The sequence below is a fragment of the Scyliorhinus canicula genome, chromosome 18 (genome assembly GCF_902713615.1).
Source record: "Scyliorhinus canicula chromosome 18, sScyCan1.1, whole genome shotgun sequence".
Classification (NCBI taxonomy): domain Eukaryota; kingdom Metazoa; phylum Chordata; class Chondrichthyes; order Carcharhiniformes; family Scyliorhinidae; genus Scyliorhinus; species Scyliorhinus canicula.
In genome coordinates this window covers 6,070,294-6,092,277 of record NC_052163.1, presented here as the reverse complement: position 1 = coordinate 6,092,277, position 21,984 = coordinate 6,070,294, and the positions used below count along the sequence as shown (strand labels likewise).

Here is a 21,984-nt window from a genome sequence, read left to right as displayed (position 1 = left end):
AATAGTGATTTATAAATGCTGCATATATGTGCGAAGTAAAAGATAAATATAGTGCTAAGTTACACGGGACTAAAGTGAACAAAAATAATTTGTTCTTCATCCGTGGACGGCACGGTAGCACAGTGGTTATCACTGTTGCTTCGCAGCGCCAGGGTCCCAGGTTCTATTCACGGCTTGGGTCACTGTCTGTGCGGAGTCTCCCCGTGTTTACATGGCTTTCCTCCGTGTGCTCCAGTTTCCTCCCACAGTCCAAAGATGTGGATTGGCCATGCTAAATTGCCCCCGAGTGTCAAAAAAGGTTAGATGGGGTTACTGGGTTATGGGGATAGGGTGGCGGTGTGGGCTTAAGTAGGGTGTTCTTTCCAAGGGCCGGTGCAGACTCGATGGGCCGAATGGACTCCATTCTGCACTTGTACGTTCTATGATCTTATATTAAACAGCAAGGAAGATATTCTAAAATTGGGGCTGGTTTTGCTCAGTTGGCTGGACAGCTGGTTTGTGATGCATAACAAGGCCAGCAGCGTGGGTTCAATTCCTGTACTGGCTGAGGTTATTCATGAAAGCCCGCCTTCCCAACCTTGCCCCTCACCTGAGTTGTGGTGATCCTCAGGTTAAACCACCACCTGTCAGCTCTCCCCCTCACAGAGGAAAGCAGCCTGTGGTCATCTGGGATTATGGCGACTTTACCGTTATGTTCAAAAATTACTACTCTGGCGAAGAGTCATCCAGACTCTAAATGTTAGCTCTGTTCTCTCTCCCCACAGAGGCTGTCAGACCCGCTAAGATTTCCCAGCATTTTCTGTTTTTGTTTCAGATTCCAGCATCCACAGTAATTTGTTTTTATTCTAAAATCACTTCTGGATGAACCATCCCTCTTGCCTTCAGTTTCTGGGTCTACAATAAAGAGTGCAGTTATAAGAAAGAAAAGCGATAACTTGAATCAAAAGTTGAAATACAATTTATCTGAAGATGGGTTTGGGGTTGAAGAATAAATATGCATTTGTCGCAATTATTTTTAAACCTCATATTTAAATACGATCTTGTCTGTTTATTTTTCGAACATCTATCTCAAAGCACTTCATCTACAATGAATTACTTTGATTTGTAGTGACTGTTTATTTTGTGCAAAAAAAATGTTTTTCTTAAAAATGCATATTTTAAGTTCAATCTTCAGTGAAAAGTATCCATTGCACAATATCCCCAAAAAAAATGTTTGTAAACCCTAATAGATCATATGTTAAGTGGATGGTCAAAACCTAGACCATGTGTGAAATTTGTTCTCTCGGGGATCTAAAATTGCTTTTTGACTTTAAGTTGCTGCACCCTCTTGCTCCAGAATTTGCACAGCAGTTCAAAATAGTTTGAGTAACTGACTGGAGTTTCTCCAAGTGAATCCAATATCCTTGATACTCCTATTCCTTTTTTTTAAATGAACTTGCGAGTGGTATAGGAACGTATAAAATTGATGGATAGGAAAAGATCAGCTATCACCATGCACCATGCAGGCTAAACAATCATGACTAAAGACTTCATTCTCTCTCTTCCCCCCCCCCCCCCCCCCTTCAGCCATGTAACCTTTGTACTTTTTCAACTCCAATTTTGTTTAAACATAAAGAACTGATCACTTTAACACCAAACTCTGACGATTCATTGGTTATGAATTGTTGAGAGTGAGACAGAGCTAATTTCTCAAAGCCAGTTCCGCTATTGAAGCATTTTGTTTTAAGTATGGAGGTCTATTTTGAAAACACTATTTTAGACATTTGATTGCAATTTTTTTCAAAGTTACAATCTAAAATAGAAGTTGTACCACATTGTATGATTTTGACCTCTGTACATTTAATGGTATAATTTATTTCTGTAGATAACCAAAATATCGACTATCCAAAAATTAGTTTTAGTTAACATTCACAATATGTAATCTGCTGGCAGTACTGGGTGCACAGGAGTACAATGGGCTGAAACTGAGGGAAACCAGGTTAGCTATGGTCCTTTACTTATTCAGTGTGCCTGTGTCCCCAAATTGTTCATTGCCGCCCATTGATAGCTAAAATTGGTTGCTGGATGCCGCTCAATTTCAGCTAGATACATTGAAATACAATACTTGAAATTGTGGGTAAACGTATGCTGGTTTCATCCAGAACCATTTTTTATTTAGTTGGGAGGGGAGAATCGTTTTTTTTTAAATAACTTTGCTACTGCTGCAATATGCTAAAGCATGGAAGGATGTAGGATTCCTACCCATGCTTTTCAAACTGATGAAAGGGGGAGACAGTGAGATAGAGCAAAAGTGATTCAGGAAGTGCTTTTTTTTCACCCTATCTGGAATGAAAATGGCCAATAGAAATCAGATGCTAGGGAATTAAAAATAATTGATTAAATTACTCACTCCCCTGCGAGAGCAAACAAAAATCAGCCAGATTGATTAATGGTGCTGCTTGATCCTTTAAATTAAGCACAATCTTACTGCTGCTACTCAGCTCAATTTTTAAAAATTATGATGAAAATTGAGGGTATTTAGTCGTATTGTTCAAAGTCACAAGATTTGCAGTAATGGAATATTGGGTTTGCTTTGCAGTTCTGAGGGAACATTATACGGTAATAATCCTGTTACATTGTATGACTTTATTGTGATCAAAAGACTGATTAATTTTTCTCCCTCCTATTCACAGATTTAAAATTCCTCCGGACTGCACAACTGAACTGAATCATCATGCATACCTATTCCTACAAAGTATCTTTGACAAACATGACTTGGTGAGCTGCATCTGCAAACATTTTGATAATTTATAGTTTTTTGCTGATTTTGTTTTTTCTTTGCTTCTGCAGCTTTTAAAGTACTCAACCGCGCCTTTGTCCCCAGTAAAACCCTTACTTTTTACTTCCTCGTCTTTATTCTTGCCTGTCTGCTTGAGCATAGGCCTTTTCATTCAGCTGCTGCACCTTGGCAACCATCAAAAAGAATATGGCATCAATTTCCCCACATGCACAGTGATGCCCAGTTCTATTCTCTCCACCACCTATGTTGATTCTTTCCATCCCAACTGTGTTGTCAGTCTGCTTGTCTACTAACATTCATTCTTGGATGGCCTTCAGTTGTCTTCAGTTAAACATTGGGAGATTCAAAGCCATTACATTATCCACTCTTACAAAATCCATTCCCTCACATTAACTTAATCAACCTTCTTGGCCACTGTCTTACACCGAAGCTGACTTCATGCTGTAGCATCCTAGTAACCTCAAACCGAGCTTCTAGCTCCATAGCCTCTTTATCACAGAGGCCACCTACTTCTGCTCCCACAACAAAGTTTGTCCACATCACTGCCTCAGCTCATTAACTTCTAAAAACCCTCCTCTGTAGTTTTTTTCATCATCAGACGGGCATTCCATCCTGCACAAATTTGTACTCATCCAAACTCTGCAGATGGATCCAAGCCCATGTCAAATCCCTGTGCTCACAAGTATATAACATTTTGAAATTCTCATCCTCATTTTCAGGTTCTTCTTGTCCCTCACTCTCTCTGTAACTGCCTTTAGTCCTACAAATCGCCCCACAAATCTGTGCTTTCTGAGCTTTAGTCTTTTACATATACTCAAATCCCTTTTCCCCTCCAGTGACAGTGATGCCTTTAGCTCTCTAGGCCTCCCAAGTTCTTCCCTCCCTCAATTTCTCTAAAACTCCAGTTACCTTAAGACCCATTTTAAAACATACCTCTTCAAATCCAGCTTTTAATCATCTCTTCCAGTTTCTCCTCTGACTCTGTGATCATTTTGTTTGATTATACACCTTGGAACAAAATATTCTGTTGAGGGCACTGTATAAAAGCCAAATTGTTGTTTAACTAGATTCGTCTGGGTTGTTTTTCAGGACCGGGATTGTGCATTGTCACCTGATGAATTAAAAGACCTATTTAAAGTGTTTCCTTACATGCCTTGGGGTCCAGACGTCAACAATACTGTTTGTATCAATGACAAGGGATGGGTCACTTATCAGGGATATATTTGCCAATGGACGTGAGTAATTTTCCTTTGTGATTTTCGAATAATATTTTCTATTTATCTGTTTTCTATTTAAAGTCTTAAAAGTTTTTTGAACTGTTGAATATTTGTGTTTTGAATTAGGCTGACCACTTACCTAGATGTTCAGCGGTGTTTAGAATATTTAGGTTACCTAGGATACTCCATTCTAAGGGAACAGGAGTCTCAGGCAGCAGCTGTCACTGGTAAGCAGTGGACTTTTATTGACCTTTTATGGGGAAACTTTGATCTGAATCTCCATATTGCTCTTTTTGGCTCGGTCCCAACATTAGCAGAGCAGTCCACCATGAGGGGTAATAATAGCAACAAACCTATCCCACTTGTGACCACCATGAATTTAGCTGAGATCCAAAACACTATGATATATTACACACCAGGAAACCATAGTAACGCTGTTTGTCGCATCCATTTTGTGTCTGAATAATTCAAACAAGCTTAGAAGACCAGTTTAAATTGCTTTGCCCCCCAGTGAATTTATCAAGTTATTAAATGAGCCATACACACCAAGAATCTGCAACATTCAATCTTCAGTCTCTGATGCGTTAACTGATCTGCACTGGGTGGCAGGATTCTTCAGTTGGTTTCCATGCCTCTAGGTTAGGCAGCGGAGAATCACTTGTCACGTTTCCACCCCATGGTGCTGTAACAGCCCATATGCAAACTTTTGGTGAGGACAAGATCAGCTATGATACCCCTGCAGTTGTATCGGCTACTGACCCTTACGATGCTTGTTTATTGATAATGTACTTTGGGGCAGCTGGCTCCCACAACCAATTAAAAGTGAGCAATGAGCACTGTCCGTGTGAAGTTTGCATATTATCCCCGTGTCTGCGTGGATCTCACCCCCACAACCCAAAAGATGTGCAGAGTAGTTGGATTGGCCCTTAATTTGGAAAAAAAAATGGGATACTCTAAATTTATTTTTAAAAAGTGAGCAATGAGGTAATGGCTTTCAGTGGAATAATAAGTAGAAAATTGGTGTAGGTAAAAGTTTTTTTGTAAAAAGAGATGCCATTAGAAATGTATAAAATAGCATTACATTTCACTTCAGTACAAAAACATATTGGCCCAATAGTTCCATGCCTGTGTTTATACTCCGCCTGAGGGACTGTACACCTTCTCCATCTGACCCAATCAATATATTCCATTCTTTCCTCCTTCATGTTTATTTAGCATCCTCTTAAATGCCTCTTGTGTTCTTCACCTCAGCCACTCCTTGTGATAGTGAGTTGAATGTTCTTACCACTCTCGGGGTAAAGTAAGTTTCTTCCAAATTCTCTGTTGGATTCACAGGTGACAGATATTTGTGGCCCATAGCTCTTGCCTACACCCTGCAAGTGGAAACATAATTTCTACATCTACCCTGCAGCCGCCTCTTTTCTCCAGAAAATAGGGGAAAATTAAGAGTACGAGAAAAAGCTAATCAGAAATATAAAAACAGACAAAAAGGGTTTCTTTGAATATTTTAAAAAGCAACAAGTTCAAAAAAGGAGTGTTGGTCCTATTGAAAGCGAGTCTGGAGAATGGAAAACAAGGCAATGGCAGATGAACTGAACAGATATTTTGCATCAGTCTTCACTGAGGGGGAAAACATCTGGCAAATGGAGTATAATGTGGGAAAATGAAATGGTCCATTTTAGCAAGAAGAATAAACGGTGCATATTATCTAAATGGTGAGAGATTACGGAGTTCTGAGACGCAGAGGAATCCGGGTGTCTCAGTGCATGAATCACAAAAGGCTAGAATGCAGATACAGCAAGTAATCAGGAAAGCTAATGGAATGTTATCATATAATGCTAACATTAGGGGAATTGAAAATGTGGAGGTTATGCTTCAGGTACATAGAGCATAGCTGGAGTACTATTTACAGTATTGACGCCATATTTCAAGAAAGATGAAAATGTATTTGAAGCAGAAGATATTTACCAGACTAATACTTGGAATGGGCGGCCTGTGTTATAAGGAAAGGTTGGACAAGCTGTGCCTGTATCCGCTGGATTTCAGAAGAGACTTAATTGAAACATATATAAGACCCTGAGGGGCCTTGGCAGGCTAAACGTGGAGAGGATGTTTCCTCTTGTGGTAGAATCTAGAACTAGGGAGGGTCACTGTTTAGAAGTAAAAGGTTGCCCTTTAAAGCTGAGAGGAGTGACATTTTTTTTTGAGGGTCGTGAGTCTTTGGGCTCACTCCTGAAAACCCTCTTCCTGAAAAGACAGTGGAAGCAGAGTCTTTGAATATTTTACGGCAAACGTGGATAGATTCTCGGTAAGCAAAGGTTATCGGGGGTAGGTTTGCAGATTTGAGGTTACTATCCGATCAGCCATTATCCTATTAAATTGCAGAACAAGTTCAAGGGACTGAATGGTCTATTACTCTTCGTATGTCCCAACCGGTTGAATCTATCATGATTAGTATAACCCCTCAATTATGATATCCCAGTAAATCTTCTCTAGTGCCTTAATATAATTTGCATGATATGGAGACCAAAGCACTTCGTAGTAACCACAACAATCTATACAAGTTTCTCATAACTTCTCTGTTTTATGCTCTATCAAGAAGTAAACCCAGTTCTTAGTTTACTTTTTTTATTGCCTTACTACCACTAACTACTACTAGTGTGTAGCCCCAGATATTCTGCTCCTCCATTTAGACACCTGCTTTCCAAGGCGTATGTGGCTTCCACATTCAACCTCAATTGTAAACATAATGCTACATTAGCAAAGCATTTATATTCAGTGCGAAAGAAGCTGGAATTGCATTTACTTTGAGCATCTGATAAGTGATTCATAAACCATGCTTTATGCTCCTTCAGTAACGAGAGATAAAAAACTAGATCTGCAGAAAAAACAAACGCAAAGAAATGTTTTTCAATGCAATGTTATTGGCATGAGAAATTGTGGCAAGACTGGAATTCTGCAAGGCTTTCTGGGCCGAAACCTAATGGTGAGTACCTCAGAGGTTTTTTTAAATGTTGCACTGCTCTTGTTTTGTATTTTAGTACACGCAGGACTTAAAAACCATTAAACAATTGCCTAGTTTACTGTGTCATAAAGAATTAGAATAAAGTAATGTGTTCTATCAATTATTACAGAGAACACTAAAAATAAACAGTGGGAATTAAATGCTTACGTAAAATTACTATTTTCTGTAACATTGTAATGTTCTTGCCCCATGGATCACTTTACCAGTCAATATAGTGATGTACAAATAGTGTAGTTTTTGTTAACATGTGCAGATTTTTGTACTCTTCTATATTGAGAAAGGGATAAACTATTTATGACATGTTGGGGTGTTGAGAAGGGTAGCTATAAATGCCTGTACTCTGAATGGTGGATGTCTTAATTATAGATTTTCTACCCATTAGATCACTTTTGTTTTCTCCTATTCACATAAACTGATCTTGCAACTTTTGGTCAAATGTTAAATGGAGATTGAACCTCCTCTAATTTCTTATCCCTCTGCCTTTGATAATTTTTAATCTGAATCTGTGCATTCTGCAAGTTAAAGGTGTAAGCCACTGCTGGGGCGGAATGCTGAAGGAGATTTTTTTCCCTTATGAACCCGGAGTTACAAGTTTCCTGTACCCTACCCCCAATCTAATCTTCAGCAAAGCACAATCAATGTGACATTTGTACTACACGCATCAGTTACTTGGTCTGCGAATAATTTAGTTCAGTCGATTTCTGGACACTTTTTAAAATATAAATTGGATTTTCTAAGTTTCTGGCAGTGTTGGAAGTATCCTTTTAAACCCACAGATTTAACACCAGGTCCCAGAGTTTAAACATCTGGGACATCATTGTTCACTCCTTTGAAGGTGTGCCTGATGTAAGATTATGTAACTAAACATAGTCACTAAAGTAAATAACATGGCACGGTGGTTAACACTGCTGCCTTACAGCGCTAGGGACCTGGGTTTGATTCCAGCCTTGGGTGACTGTGTGGAGTTTGCACGTTCTTCCCGTGTCTGCGAGTGTTTCCTCACACAATTCAAAGATGTCCAGGTTAGGTGGGGTTACAGGGATATAGTGGGGGGTGTGCCTAGCCTGTGTTCTTTCAGAGGGCTGGTGCAGATTTGATGGGCTGTATTTGCCTTCTGCAGTGTAAGGATTCATTGAACACATACATAGATAACAAGCCTCAAAGGAGACATAAGTTGAAGATTTCTTCCACTTGTTATTAAATATTGTAAAATAATTTTATTTGTTTATATAAACTTTGACTTGGGAACAGAATTGGATCTTTGAACGACAGAAACTGGCTAATTAGATACAGAATATTATCCCTGTGCTGGGACCAAAGAAATGACACTGAAATGCAATTAGTTTAAGTTGAATTGGGTAGATTGTAATGTTCATTTTATACTCTGGAGTTGCCACGTTTGGTGTGGAGCTCTTTTTAATACTTCACCTTCCTGAATATTTGCTGTGAGCTTTTCACTTCCTTCAGGAGACCTGAAGTACTCAATAAAAATGATCATGGTCTGCTTGATTTGTTGAGTAATTAATCTTTCATATTTGGTTCTGTACACTCTAGTTTTTAATTGGTGTGTTTCATAATTGGTTTTGTGTCCTTATTTCAGAAATTGTAAATATAGTCATGCTGTGTAAATGACTGTTTTGTTTCCCACCCCACAGAAACAAAGACAAATAAAAGAGGAACATAAATCACTTTATGCCATAAACACAACCTATGTGTATGGACAAGAAAAATATTTACTGGTAGGTACCGCAAATGTGCAGCACATTTATGCCTTTTACCTTCTGCGATCCATATTTGACCTGTATGATCTTTCTTCATGCGCAAAGTTATCATTCTTAACTCCTATCTTCGGTCCCTGCAGTCATTTTTGGCAAGAAACATTTTGGGAAGAGAATATTAAACATATTAAACTATGAATTTTCCTCATCGGTTTCAAAATGAAAATGGTCTCATTCATTTTTTTTGATTGTAATGCTGGTTGTAAGACTTGAATGCCTAAAAAATCTTTCAAAAGGAGAATAATGTCATAGTTCTAATGTTCACTACCTTTTGAATAAATGTTCCTGTGGAGGGAGTAGATTGGAATTAAATTGCCATGGTTTGAACCAAGTTTGACTAAGTAACTTCCGTCTTAAGGTTTGTGACCATTTGTTGCAGAAGTACTTACTTTCGGGCCAGAAATTATCGAAGATGATAACCTCATCCATTTTTGGATTTGTATATTTGAGAACAGTTTGCAAAGCCATATCTTCACAAACTGAAATTAGCCAAATACTGTAGAATCTGAAACAAGAACAGGGGATGCTGTAAAACCTCAGCAGGCCTGGCAGCATCTGTAAGGAGAGAAAGTAAAGTTGGCGTTTCAGGCCTGCGGCAATGCTCAAGTGATGCACAGCGCAAACTGGAGGAGCAGCATCTCATCTTCATTAAATGTTGCAAACAGATTGGAGGTCAACGTGAAAGACCACCTGGGGGATTTTACAGCATGCCCCACCTCCGATTATACCAGCGAGGATAGTGTTGAATTCTGCCCCATGCATCAGTGCGTTGCAGCCCTCTGGACTCGACATTGAGTTTGGCAGCTTTAGACTGTGACCTTTCTCCTTCCTTCTTCTTTAAATCCCTTTTTAAAAATTTCCCATGCATTTATTGCCTCAGTGCAACCCCCCTCTTCGCCCTCTCACACCAGGCCATCTGTCTTTTGTTCTTAAAATTTGCAATCTTTCACAGCTACACTTAATATCTAACATATCATGGGATGCACAGTGGTTATCACTGTTGCTTCACAGCGCCAGAGACACTGGTTCGATTCCCGGCTTTGGTCACTGGCTATGCGAAGTCTGCACATTCTCCCCGTGTCTGCGTGGGTTTCCTCCGGTTTCCTCCCACAAGCCCCGATCATGCTTGTTAGGTGAATTGGACATTCGGAATTCTCCCTCTGTGTACCCGAACAGGCACCGGATGGCGATTAAGGGCTTTTCACAGTACTTCACGCAGACACAGGAAGAACATGCAGAGTCCACACAGACAGTGACCCAAGCTGGGAATCGAACCCAAGACCCTGGAGCTGTAAAACAACAGTGCTACCCACTGTGCTACAGTGCCATCCTCTTTTAAAATCTGGAGGATGTTGTATTAGTTTGACACTTGAATTTTTTTTTAGAGAAGGTCATAAGTTCACCGTGGGCTGTCAACAGGCATGCCTCGTCTAGGAAATTGCATGATTTCAGCTACCTGATCAGTATGGTCCTGGAATGGAGTGTGCTGTTTGTTTGAACTGCAAGTATTTTAATTGTTATGGGAGGTAAAAACTGGTTTAAAGGCAGAGGCCTGATGGTCAACTGGAAACTACCTGACAGAGGAGCTTTAAATTTGAACCTGTTGTTTTTGAACTGGGTTTTGGTGAATAGGTTGCGAAGAAAGACTGCCCTAACTCGCTCTCTCCATGCCTTGCCTGAAATTCCATGTATCTTTATCAACCTGCAGCCAGAGAATCCTCATCTGAGTTTAACTTGTCTGTATTTGGAAACCTGCAAAGCTGAGACAAGAAGCATTGATCCAACTCTATATTCTCCTCCACGCTAAAGCTCCGTTCGCGGGAACTTCCTGACATCTGGAAGTTTAAAATTCCCATCAGGGGCTGGTTTAGCACAAGGCTAAAGATCTGGCTTTTAAAGCAGACCAAGGCAGACCAGCAGCACGGTTCAATTCCCGTACCAGCCTCTGCGAACAGGTGCTGGAATGTGGTAACGATGGGCTTTTCACAGTAACTTCATTTGAAGCCTACTTGTGACCATAAGCGATTTTCATTTCATTTCATCTACTCGGACAAGCTTCACACAAGGGAGCTCTAATCGACAGCGCCGAAACCTTGTGAATTTATCCTTTATTTTATTAAGCCTATCCTCCAAAACCCATCTCTGCAAAGATTGGCTGTGTGTGTTGAATTGTGTTATCCAGTTCTTGCAACTTGTTTTAATTGTTTTATAATAAATGAATCTTTGAGTTTATTGAAATCTCTCTCATTCTGGGTCGAACAGCAGCGACGGTAAATAATTGACCATTTTGGTGGGTAAATTAAACTTTTTTAAAAAATAATTTTTGTTGAAAAATTTTGAATTTATACAACAACATCGAACCACAACAAAATACCAACAATAACAATAATGACAGGACTCATAAACATTCGCCCCTCCTCAATGAACAACACAACATATTAACAACAACTTAAATTAACACAATGTTAAGTTACATAACCGTAGAGAAAAAAAATAGAAACTGTAATAAGGAACACCCCCCCCCCCCCCCACCCTGTGCTATTGACCAAGATACCTATCTTTGAGCCAGGAAGTCCAGAAAAGGCTGCCACCGTTTATAGAACCCTTGTACTGATCCTCTCAGGGCAAATTTGACCCTTTCCAATTTTATAAATCCCGCCATGTCACTGATCCAGGTCTCCACACTTGGGGGCCTCGCATCCTTCCACTGCAGCAAGATCCTCCGCCGGGCTACTAGGGACGCAAAGGCCAGGACACCGGCCTCTTTCGCCTCCTGCACTCCCGGCTCCACCGCAACTCCAAAAATCGCGAGTCCCCACCCTGGTTTGACCCTGGATCCGACCACCCTCGACACCGTCCCCGCCACCCCCTTCCAGAATTCTTCCAGTGCCGGGTATGCCCAGAACATATGGGCATGATTCGCTGGACTCCCCGAACACCTGGTGCACCTGTCCTCACCCCCAAAGAATCTACTCATCCTAGATCCAGACATGTGGGCCCGGTGCAGCACCTTAAATTGGATGAGACTGAGCCTCGCACATGAAGAGGAAGAGTAGACTCTCCAAGGCATCCACCCAAGTCCCGTCCTCTATCTGCTCCCCAAGTTCCCCCTCCCATTTAGCCTTCAGCTCCTCCACTGACGACTCCTCCACCTCCTGCATTACCTTATAAATGTCAGACACCTTCCCCTCTCCGACCCACACCCCCGAAAGCACTCTGTCCATCGCCCCCTGCGAGGGCAGCAAAGGGAACTCCTCTACCTGTCGCCTAGCAAACGCCTTTATCTGCAAGTATCTGAACATGTTCCCTTGGGGAAGCCCAAATTTATCTTCCAGTTCCCCCAGGCCCGCAAACCTCCCGCCAATAAACAGGTCCCTCAATTTAGTGATGCCCACCCTTTGCCACCCCCTAAATCCCCCATCATTGTTCCCCGGGATGAACTGATGATTTCCACCCAGTGGAGCCTCCATCGAGCCCCCTGTTTCTCCCCTATGCCGTCTCCACTGTCCCCAGATTCTTAGGGTCGCCGCCACCGCCGGGCACGTGGTATACCTCTTAGGAGACCCTCAAGGCACCCAGGCTCGTACCTCTACATGGCGCCATCTCCATTCTTTTCCACGCCCCCCCCTCCATCACCCATTTACGCACCATTGACATATTGGCCGCCCAATAGTACCCCAAAAGGTTGGGCAGCGCCAGCCCACCTCCATCCCTCCCTCACTCCAGGAAAACCCTCTTCACTCTCGGAGTCCCATGTGCTCACACAAAGCTCAAAATACTGTTAGTCACTCTCCTAAAGAAGGCCCTGGGGATGAAGATGGGCAGGCACTGAAAGAGGAACAAGAACCTCGGAAGCACCGTCATTTTGACGGACTGCACCATCCCCGCCAACGACAATGGCAGCATGTCCCACCTCTTGAACTCCTCCTCCATCTGATCCACAAGCCTGGTGAAATTATGCTTGTGAAGAGTCCCCCAGTCCCTGGCCACCTGCACCCCCAGGTACCTAAAACTCTCCCCTGCCCTCCTAAGCGGGAGCCTACCAATTCCTTCCTCCTGGTCTCCAGGGTGCACCACAAACACCTCACTCTTGCCTAAATTTAGTTTATAGCCTGAAAAGGTCCCAAACTCAGCTAGCAGCTCCATCACCCCCGGCATCCCTCCCACCGGGTCCGCCACATACAGTAACAGGTCATCGGCATACAACGACACCCTATGTTCCTCCCCACCTCGCACCAAACCTCTCCACCTCCCTGAATCCCTCAACGCCATCGCCAACGGCTCCATTGCCAATGCAAACAACAAGGGGGACAGGGGGCAACCTTGCCTGGTCCCTCGGTAAAGCCGGAAGTACTCCGACCTCCTCCCATTCGTGACCACACACGCCATCGGGGCCTCATATAGCAGCCTCACCCATCTAACAAACCCTTCACCAAATCCAAACCTCCCCAACACCTCCCATAAGTACCCCCACTCCACTCATTCGAAGGCCTTCTCTGCATCCAGCGCCACCACTATCTCAGCCTCCCCCCTCAATTGCCGGCATCATGATGACATTCAACAATCTCCGCACATTCGTGTTCAGCTGCCTTCCCTTCACAAATCCTGTCTGGTCCTTGTGTACAACCCCTGGCACACAGTCCTCTATCCTGGTGGCCAGGATTTTTGCCAGCACCTTGGCATCCACATTGAGGAGAGATATGGGCCTGTATGAACCACACTGCTGGGGGTCCTTGTCCCTCTTTAAGATGAACAAAATCAGCGCCCGCGACATCGTCGGGGGCAAAGTCCCCCCCTTCCCACGCTTCATTAAGTGTCCGCACCAGCAAGGGGCCCACTAGGTCCACAAACATTTTATAAAATTCCACCGGGCACCCATCCGGCACCGGCGCCTTCCCTGACTGCATCTGCCCGATCCCCTTAACTAGCTCCTCCAGCTCAATCGGCGTCCCAACCCCTTCACCTGCTCCTCCTGCACCTTCGGGAAAGAAAGCCCGTCGAGGAACCTCTCCATTCCCCTCCTCTCCACCGTTGGCTCCGACCGGTACAGTTCCCCGTAAAAGTCCTTGAAGACCTCATTCACCTCTACCCCCTTCCACACCACATTCCCACTCTTGTCTCTCACTCCAGCAATTTCCTTAGCCGCATCCCGCTTGCGGAGCTGATGAGCCAGCATCCTACTCGCCTTTTCACCATGTTCGTACACTGCCCCTTGTGCCTTCCTCCACTGTGCCTCCGCCTTTCTAGTGGTCAGCAAATCAAATTTAGCCTGTAGGCTGCGCCTCTCCCCCAACAGTCCCTCCTCTGGTGCCTCTGCGTACCTCCTTCTACCTCCAGCATCTTTCCCACCAGTCTATCCCTCTCACTCCTCTCGCTCCTCTCCCTGTGTGCCCGGATGGATATCAGCTCCCCACGAATCACTGCCTTCAGGGCTTCCCAGACCATCCCCACCTGGACCTCCCCCGTATCATTCACCTCGAGGTACCCCTCAATACTTGCCCGGACCCTCCTACACACCTCCTCCTCCGCCAACAACCCCACATCCAACCGTCACAACGGGCGCTGGTCCCGCACCTCCCCCATCTCCAACTCTATCCAATGCGGAGCGTGGTCGGAGATTGCAATGGCCGAATATTCTGCCTCCTCCACTCTCGGAATCAGTCACCTACTCACCACGAAGAAGTCTATCCGAGAATAGACCCTATGTGCGTGGGAGAAGAAAGAGTACTCCCGTGCCCTCGGCCTCAAACCTCCATGGATCCACCCCTCCCATCTGGTCCATAAACCCTCTCAGTACCTTGGCCGCCGCCGGCCTCCTACCCGTCCTAGAGCTGGACCGATCCAGCGAAGGATCCAACACCGTATTGAAGCCCCCCCCCCCCCCCCCCCCCCCCCCCCCCATAATCAGACCTCCCGCCTCCAGATCCGGGACCCGTCCCAGCATATGCCTCATAAAGCCCGCATCGTCCCAATTTGGGGCATACACACTAGCAAGTACCACCTTCTCTCCCTGTAGCCTGCCCCTAACCATAACATACGTACCCCCCTTATCCGCCACCACCTCAGATGCCTCAAACGACACATTTTTACCCACCAGAATCGCCACTCCCCGGTTCTTCACATCCAACCCGGAGTGGAAAACCTGCCCCACCCACCCCTTCCTCAGACGGACCTGGTCCGCCACCGTCAGGTGGGTCTCCTGAAGCATTGCCACATCTGCCTTTAGCCCCCTCAGATGAGCAAGTACCCTCGACCGCTTCACCGGCCCATTCAATCCTCTCGCATTCTAGGTGACCAACCGGATCAGAGGGCGTCCCGCCCCCCACCCCCGTCGACTAGCCATAGCCTGTCGACTGCCCGGCCCAGGCCAGCACCCCCCGCCCGACCCAGTCCCCACAGCGACAACACCTCACCTCTGTCCCCCCCGGCCCCCACCTGCTCCTTCCTGACCCTGCCAGCAGCAACCCGGTATTCCCCTTCCCCCCCCCCCCCCCCCCCCAGGCTAGGAACCCTCCTAGCCGCGAACCGTCCTCCATTGTACTTCCGTGGGTCAGCTAACTTCTGCTGACCCCGGAAACTCCCGCCAAAAACCCGACCCCTCCCAAAATGGGATCATCCCCCATCCTATCCCTCCTCCAGGCACCGCTCCAGCACGGGGTAGAACCAGTTAAGCCCCCCCCCCCCCGTCATCGTCTCCACCCCCCAGCCCCGCAACGCGGGAAACCAGAGGAAAGCCCGTGCTTTCGCACTGCCCCACCACACCCTTCTGTCGCAGCTCCCAAATACCAGCCCCGCTCCATACCCGCAACCCGATATAGAATACAACAAACCCCCCCCCCCCCAACCCTCCCTGCAAGATACAAAACTCAAACAATGCCCCACAACAAAAAACAGAACAACACCCCAATAAATAACCATATAAAAATTATAAAAGTACAGAAAAAGAGACACAGCAACAGCAGAAACCAGCAATAAAGTATTACAACCGACCCCGCAACCCCAAACCCCTAGAGTGAGTTCAGTTTCTCCGTCCGCACGAAGGCCCACGCCTCCTCCGGGGAATCAAAATAATGATGCCGGTCCAAATAAGTTACCCACAGGCGCGCGGGCTGCAACATTCCGAACTTTATCTTCTTCTTGTAGAGCACCTCTTTCGTCCGATTAAACCCGGACCGCCGCTTAGCCACCTCCGCACTCCAATCCTGGTAGATCCGTACTACCCCATTCTACCAGTTGCTGCTCTTCACCTTCTTAGCGCAGCACACATTCCCGATCACTGAACCGGTGGAACCTCACCAGCACCGCACGCGGGGGTTCATTCTCCTTAGGCCTCCTGGCCAGTACCCTGTGGGCTCCCTCCAGCTCCAGGGGCAGATGGAAAGATCCGGCCCCCACTAGCGAGTTCAGCATCGTAGCCACGTAGGTTGTCAGATCCGACCCCTCCAGCCCCTCCGCAAGGCCCAAGATCCTCAGATTTTTCTGCCTCATGCGGTGATCAAGCTCCTCGAAGCGGTCCTGCCACTTCTTGTGGAGTGCCTCGTGCCCCTCCACCTTACTCACGAGGACCACAGCCTCCTCCTCTCGTTCAGTGGTCTGCGTCTGCAACGCCTTGATGGCAGCACCCTGGGTCGTCTGAATCTCCGACAGCCTTCTGTTCGTTTCCTGCAGAGAGCTCAGTACCTCAGCCTTGAAATCTGCAAAACAGCGCAGGAGAGCAGCTTGCTACTCCTGGGCCCACTGCTTCCACTCCTCTGGTGCTCCGTCGGCTGCCATCTTGGATTCCTTCCCCCATTTTTTTTCTGGGGAGTTGCTGCCGTTTTTTCCCCCTTTCCACTCCGAGTTCGAGTCATGAAATGCGGAGAAAGTCGATCAGCACACCTTCTCCCACCGGGAGATGTCAAAAAAATTCCGTTTTGGGCTCTAAAAAGAGCCGAAAAGTCCGTTTGAAACGGGAGCTCCCAAATGTGCGGCTTCCTACGTCATCGCCGCCACCGGAAGTCGGTAAATTAAACTTTAAAGTATTGGTGCAACCTGTGCTGTAGTGGGGCTGGATAAACTGCGCGCTCCTCCCATCCAGGTCATAACACCTCCAAAACATTACCATCAGATTATTGTTCTGAAAACAGATGTTGCTATCTGAATTTGTCAGTTTAGGTCAATGGTAGAATTTTGATCTCCAAAGCAGATGATTGTGGTTTTAAGCCCCACTCTAGGCTTTGAGCAGTTAACCTGCACGGAAGTTCGAGTGCCTATTTCAGATGGCAGAATAAAGCAAGATTTAGGTGGGTGTAAAATTGTGGCACTTTTCCGAGAAGTTCTTTTCCATTGCAACGTACTTCTCCATCTTATTTTCTATTTGTGGAACTTTCACAAATTGACAGCATGTGCAATTTGATTCCATCTATATGCTATCAAGAAACAACTCTTCTACTTGAAACTGCCACAGATATGGGTGTCAACAATATTCCAGCTTCACTGCCATCAACCTGCATTTCAAAACTAGTTGCACCCTTAGTTTAAACTGTGCAGTTACAGCAGCAACGCCAGCATTTACGCAACAAGGTGGACAGTATGCATGGCCAAGGCCCAGCAATCAACTTGGTCGCCATCTCACCCACTTTCTTGGGCATCATCTTCCTCTGCCATCAATGTACTGTGGTTACAGTGTGTACTATCCACATGAGACATTGCAGTCATTTGCCAAGGCTTCTGCAAAACTTCAAATCCACCACCAAGGACAACCAGGCTGGCATGTTCATTGGCACATCATCATCTCCAAGTCGCACACTACTCTGACTTTGAAATATATATATTCTGCTAGTCCTTCATTGCCACTGAGGCAAAATCCTGGAATTCCCTATCTAACAACATTGTGGAGCACCTTCACCACGTGGACTGCAGTTTTTTAAGAAGGCTCACCACCACCTTCTCAAAGACATCTAGAGAGAGAAAATAAAACTTGCCTTACCAGTATCCTGCCTCCCCATAACCAAATAGGCCACCGATATTCACTATGAAGTTATCACCCTAGGATGGTCACTCTAGTAATCTACCAGAAGACAGTAGGTGACAGTGAAACCCCAATTTGCATCATCAAAGGAAAACACAGGTTGGGGAACGTGGCTACTAGGAGGAGCGTGAGGAGTATTTCAATATTATGAGCTCCACATTATCATTTACTGTAAGGTGCTTGTATTTGAGCATGTTACAGTTGCAGATAACTTTGTTCAATTTACCTATTGTATTGAAAAGTGTCTATGATGTTGCATTAAGATAAGTAATTGTTTGCAGAAGGAAAATTCTGCTTACTTTTGTTAGTGTGGAGGAGGTTCCAGTTCAGAAGAGGATTGTAAGGGTCCTTCCCGTTGATTCCTGTATTTCCTATTTCTTTTAATTTGTGATTATCGGTTTTGGTCCATGGGTCTTTAATGAAGACCTACCTTTGAGTCGAGCAGAGGAAGTGAAGAACTCAAAAGTTGCAAAATAATACACTGCTATGAAGATTTAGATTGTGAACAGAAAAACTCAGACTTTATGGCACCCAAGAGATTGGAGGGGTTCGGTTTGATTGGTTAGCTGGTAGCCGATGGATTGGCCAGGGACTGTATCTGCCTGGCAACAGACAGCGATCAGGTCCTTCCAGGTGCAGATTTGAGAGAATTTATTAGAAGCAGCTTCTCCTTTCGCTTCCAAATGGTTCCTGCCTGTTGTTTCTGAGTCTGCAGAGAAATCTCGAGACCCTGATGAGTCTACAATGAAAACTGTCACAGACTGAAAGCACAGACATCATCCAATGGGAGGCTGAGACTGAAGAAAAATCTAACTGCAAGACATTACTGTGTGTGTGTGTGTGTGTGTGTGTGTGTGTGCATGCGTGTGTTTTTGCATTTGCAATTACATACCTGGTGACTGTAATTATTGGGCAGCCAAAGACCAAATGCATTTCAAGTATTTTTTAAATTAAGGGTTCATTTCAATTGTGTTGTGAATTCGGGTCAAGTGGGGCTGGAATTGATTGTGCACTAGCCCAGGATGTCTTAACAATATTAAATGGTGCTAACCTAGTATTGAAATGGCATTTCTCTTTTTGTTACGTGTAAGGTATATTCCCCAGTTAGAAGTTAACCAAGACATTTATGTCAAAACGGTCATGATATAATGGGTTTATGCAAGAGGTGTATGAATTTTCCATTAAACCTATTTTGTTTCAAAACTAAGCAGGACATTGTTGTGCTGTAATACTTCAGGAATGTGGTTGAGAAATTCATATACCCGTTGGGCAGCACGGTAGAATAGTGGATAGCATTGTGGCTTCACAGCTTCAGGGTCCCAGGTTCAATTCCACGCTGGGTCACTGTCTGTGCAGAGTCTGCACGTTCTCCCCGTGTCTGCGTGGGTTTCCTCCGGGTGCTCCGGTTTCCTCCCACAGTCCAGACGTACGTAACCTGTGAAGGTTAGGTGGATTGGCCATGTTAAATTACCCTTAGTATCCAAAAAGGTTGGGAGGGGTTATTGGGGTAGGGGGATGGGGTTGACGTGAGGGTTTAAGTGGGTCGGTGCGGACTCGATGGGCCGGGTGGCCTTCTTCTGCACTGTATGTTCTATGTATGTCTATGTATATATTCTGTACCACTGATTCCTTTTTGTGTCTATCTCACCTTGCTGGGACAGCACACATGCACTTTCGTCATTGCAGATCTTGAACAGCAATTGCTAAGCATCAAGAATTTCTGATTTCTAATGCTACCCTGGTAGGAGACAATGTACCTTAAGTTCTATTCTTCTCTTATTGGTTGCCCTACCCACACCTACACAAAAATATTCTTGAAACAGTTTTGTTCAAAACTCCTAGCCTGACTTCTATTTCTAAGTGTAAAAACAACTGAGAAGGAAGTATTCGCCTAAAGGCCTCTATTTACTGCCTAAATAAGAAACTGCAGTCATTCATTGTCAATTTTCACTGTTCCAAATTAAATCTCCGGATTCAGTATCACTTGGAGGCAGTGGTGTTTGTAACTGGTGGGCAGCACGGTGGCCTAGTGGTTAGCACAGCTGCCTCACGGCACTGAGGTCCCAGGTTCGATCCCAGCTCTGGGTCACTGTCCATGTGGAGTTTGCACATTCATAAGAACATAAGAACTAGGAGCAGGAGTAGGCCATCTGGCCCCTCGAGCCTGCTCCGCCATTCAATTAGATCATGGCTGATCTTTTGTGGACTCAGCTCCACTTTCCGGCCCGAACACCAATTGTTCGGAGACACGTTCTCCCCGTGTCTGCGTGGGTCTTGCCCCCACAATCCAAAAATGTGCAGGGTAGGTGGATTGACCACGCTAATTTGCCCCTTTAATTGCAAAAAATAATTGGGTAATTTAAATTTTTTTTTTTTTTTTTTAAGTGTTTTTAACTGGAAGGCAGCTTTGGAGAAAGTAGAGTCCAGGAAGGAGAAAGGGTCGTTCCAGCTGTCCTCATTTCTGTGATATTATAGATTCTTTATTCCAGCATTCAACTGCATTTCCGGTCTTCCTTTGACTCTGTTAACCAAACCAGCATTTAAGGGAAAGTTAGGGCAGCACGGTGGCACAGTGGTTAGCATTGCTGCCTACGGCGCTGAGGACGTGGGTTCGAATCCCGGCCCTGGGTCACTGTCTGTGTGGAGTTTGCACGTTTTCCCCGTGTCTGCGTGGGTTTGACCCCCACAACCCAAAAGATATACAGGACAGGTGGATTGGCCATGCTAAATTGCCCCTTAATTGGAAAAAATAATTGGGTGCTCTAAATTTTTTTTAAAAGAAGAAAAGAAAAGGAAAAGTTAGATAAACCTTTGATCGTAAAAGGAATAGAAGGGTAATTGATGGGGTTAGTTGAAGAAAGATGGGAGGAGGTGGAACTGTTCGGTCAAATGATTCCAGTGCTGTAAATACTTAGCAATTTTATATGTGTTGGATTATTCCAAGTGCTTAGTGAAGTTTTATTTTGAGCTTGCAAATATCTTTAATTTACTTTTAATTTAAGCTCATGTCCTATGGCCCTATGAACCTAACTTACCTTGAAATATTCTGATTTCATTTACTATGGAGACCTGTGAAGACGGTAAAGTACTTTAGCCTTAGGGTAGACTTCTCTTACATTTTGAGTCATTTTGTTATCATCAATATACAAAAATCGGTTTGAAGCATGATGACCAACTTTGGTCAGACAGTAAGGTAAACAGTTAATTAGATATGCCTTGATACCAAAGCACTGAAATACTACGTGTTCACTAACCTCGTGCCTGAAAAGTATTTCTCACACCCACAAATGTTAAACCTTGGTGTTGTGTAATAAAGGTCTCACTATTTAACTGTCATTTTGTCAGATGTACCAATAAATGGCATCAGACTTGCCTATCAGTAAAAACGCACAAACACTGTTTATTGTTAATCCTTTATTTGACAGGTGCCCTGGAATTCTAATTTTGGCAGCTGTACCACTGATGTACAATTTTTTTAAATCCTTTTCAATTTTCCATTTTGGGACTTAAACTTTTATTCTGTTTGAACAATCTTTTTTTTTTTTTTAATTTAGATTACCCAATTATTTTTTTCTATTAAGGGGCAATTTAGTGTGGCCAATCCACCTACTCTGCACATTTTTGGGTTGTGGGGGCGAAACCCACGCAGACACGGGGAGAATGTGCAAACTCCACACGGACAGTGACCCAGAGCCGGGATCAAACCTGGGACCTCAGCGCCGTGAGGCGGTTGTGCTAACCACTGTTTGAACAATCTTTAAATATAAGGAACAACTCTAAATTTGTTTTTTTCTTCTTTCAAGCTATATGAAGTTTTGTCTGACTCTGAATTTATTACTGCCTCTGATACCACTTGTGATGTTGTTTGCTTGGTGTATGATGTCAGCAATCCCAAATCATTCGATTATTGTACAAGAATCTTCAAGGTATTTGTGACCTTTTAGTATAATAATTTGCGCAGTGTTTTCTTTTACTCAATTTATTTTATGATTATGACAACGTTTTCCTATTTACAAAACCTTTACCAGTGTTTTTTGTTTTTAATTGTGAAAGAATGTTGTGAAATTTAATGATTATCAGACTTTGAGAATGTTTGGCCTGTTCAGTAAGCTTGCTGGTTGATGCAACTCTCACTTAATCTTGCAAATGGATACCCTGCTCAGTGCAAAAGACCC

The 21,984-nt window shown here is 44.4% G+C and overlaps 1 protein-coding gene across 11 annotated transcripts in view; it reads left to right on the top strand.

Moving 5' to 3' along the window:
• rhot1a (ras homolog family member T1a) overlaps nucleotides 1–21,984 on the top strand; it is a 99,190-nt gene that overhangs the window by 55,667 nt on the left and 21,539 nt on the right. For all 11 annotated transcript variants that reach the window (XR_005457898.1, XM_038776352.1, XM_038776356.1 and 8 more), the window contains 6 exons: nucleotides 2,673–2,757; nucleotides 3,869–4,014; nucleotides 4,123–4,223; nucleotides 6,852–6,982; nucleotides 8,677–8,760; nucleotides 21,613–21,735. Coding sequence is in view for 10 of the 11 variants with exons in the window: in XM_038776352.1 (XP_038632280.1) it covers nucleotides 2,673–2,757; nucleotides 3,869–4,014; nucleotides 4,123–4,223; nucleotides 6,852–6,982; nucleotides 8,677–8,760; nucleotides 21,613–21,735 (670 nt within the window). In the remaining variant the exon portion in view is untranslated. The remainder of the gene's footprint in view (nucleotides 1–2,672; nucleotides 2,758–3,868; nucleotides 4,015–4,122; nucleotides 4,224–6,851; nucleotides 6,983–8,676; nucleotides 8,761–21,612; nucleotides 21,736–21,984) is intronic.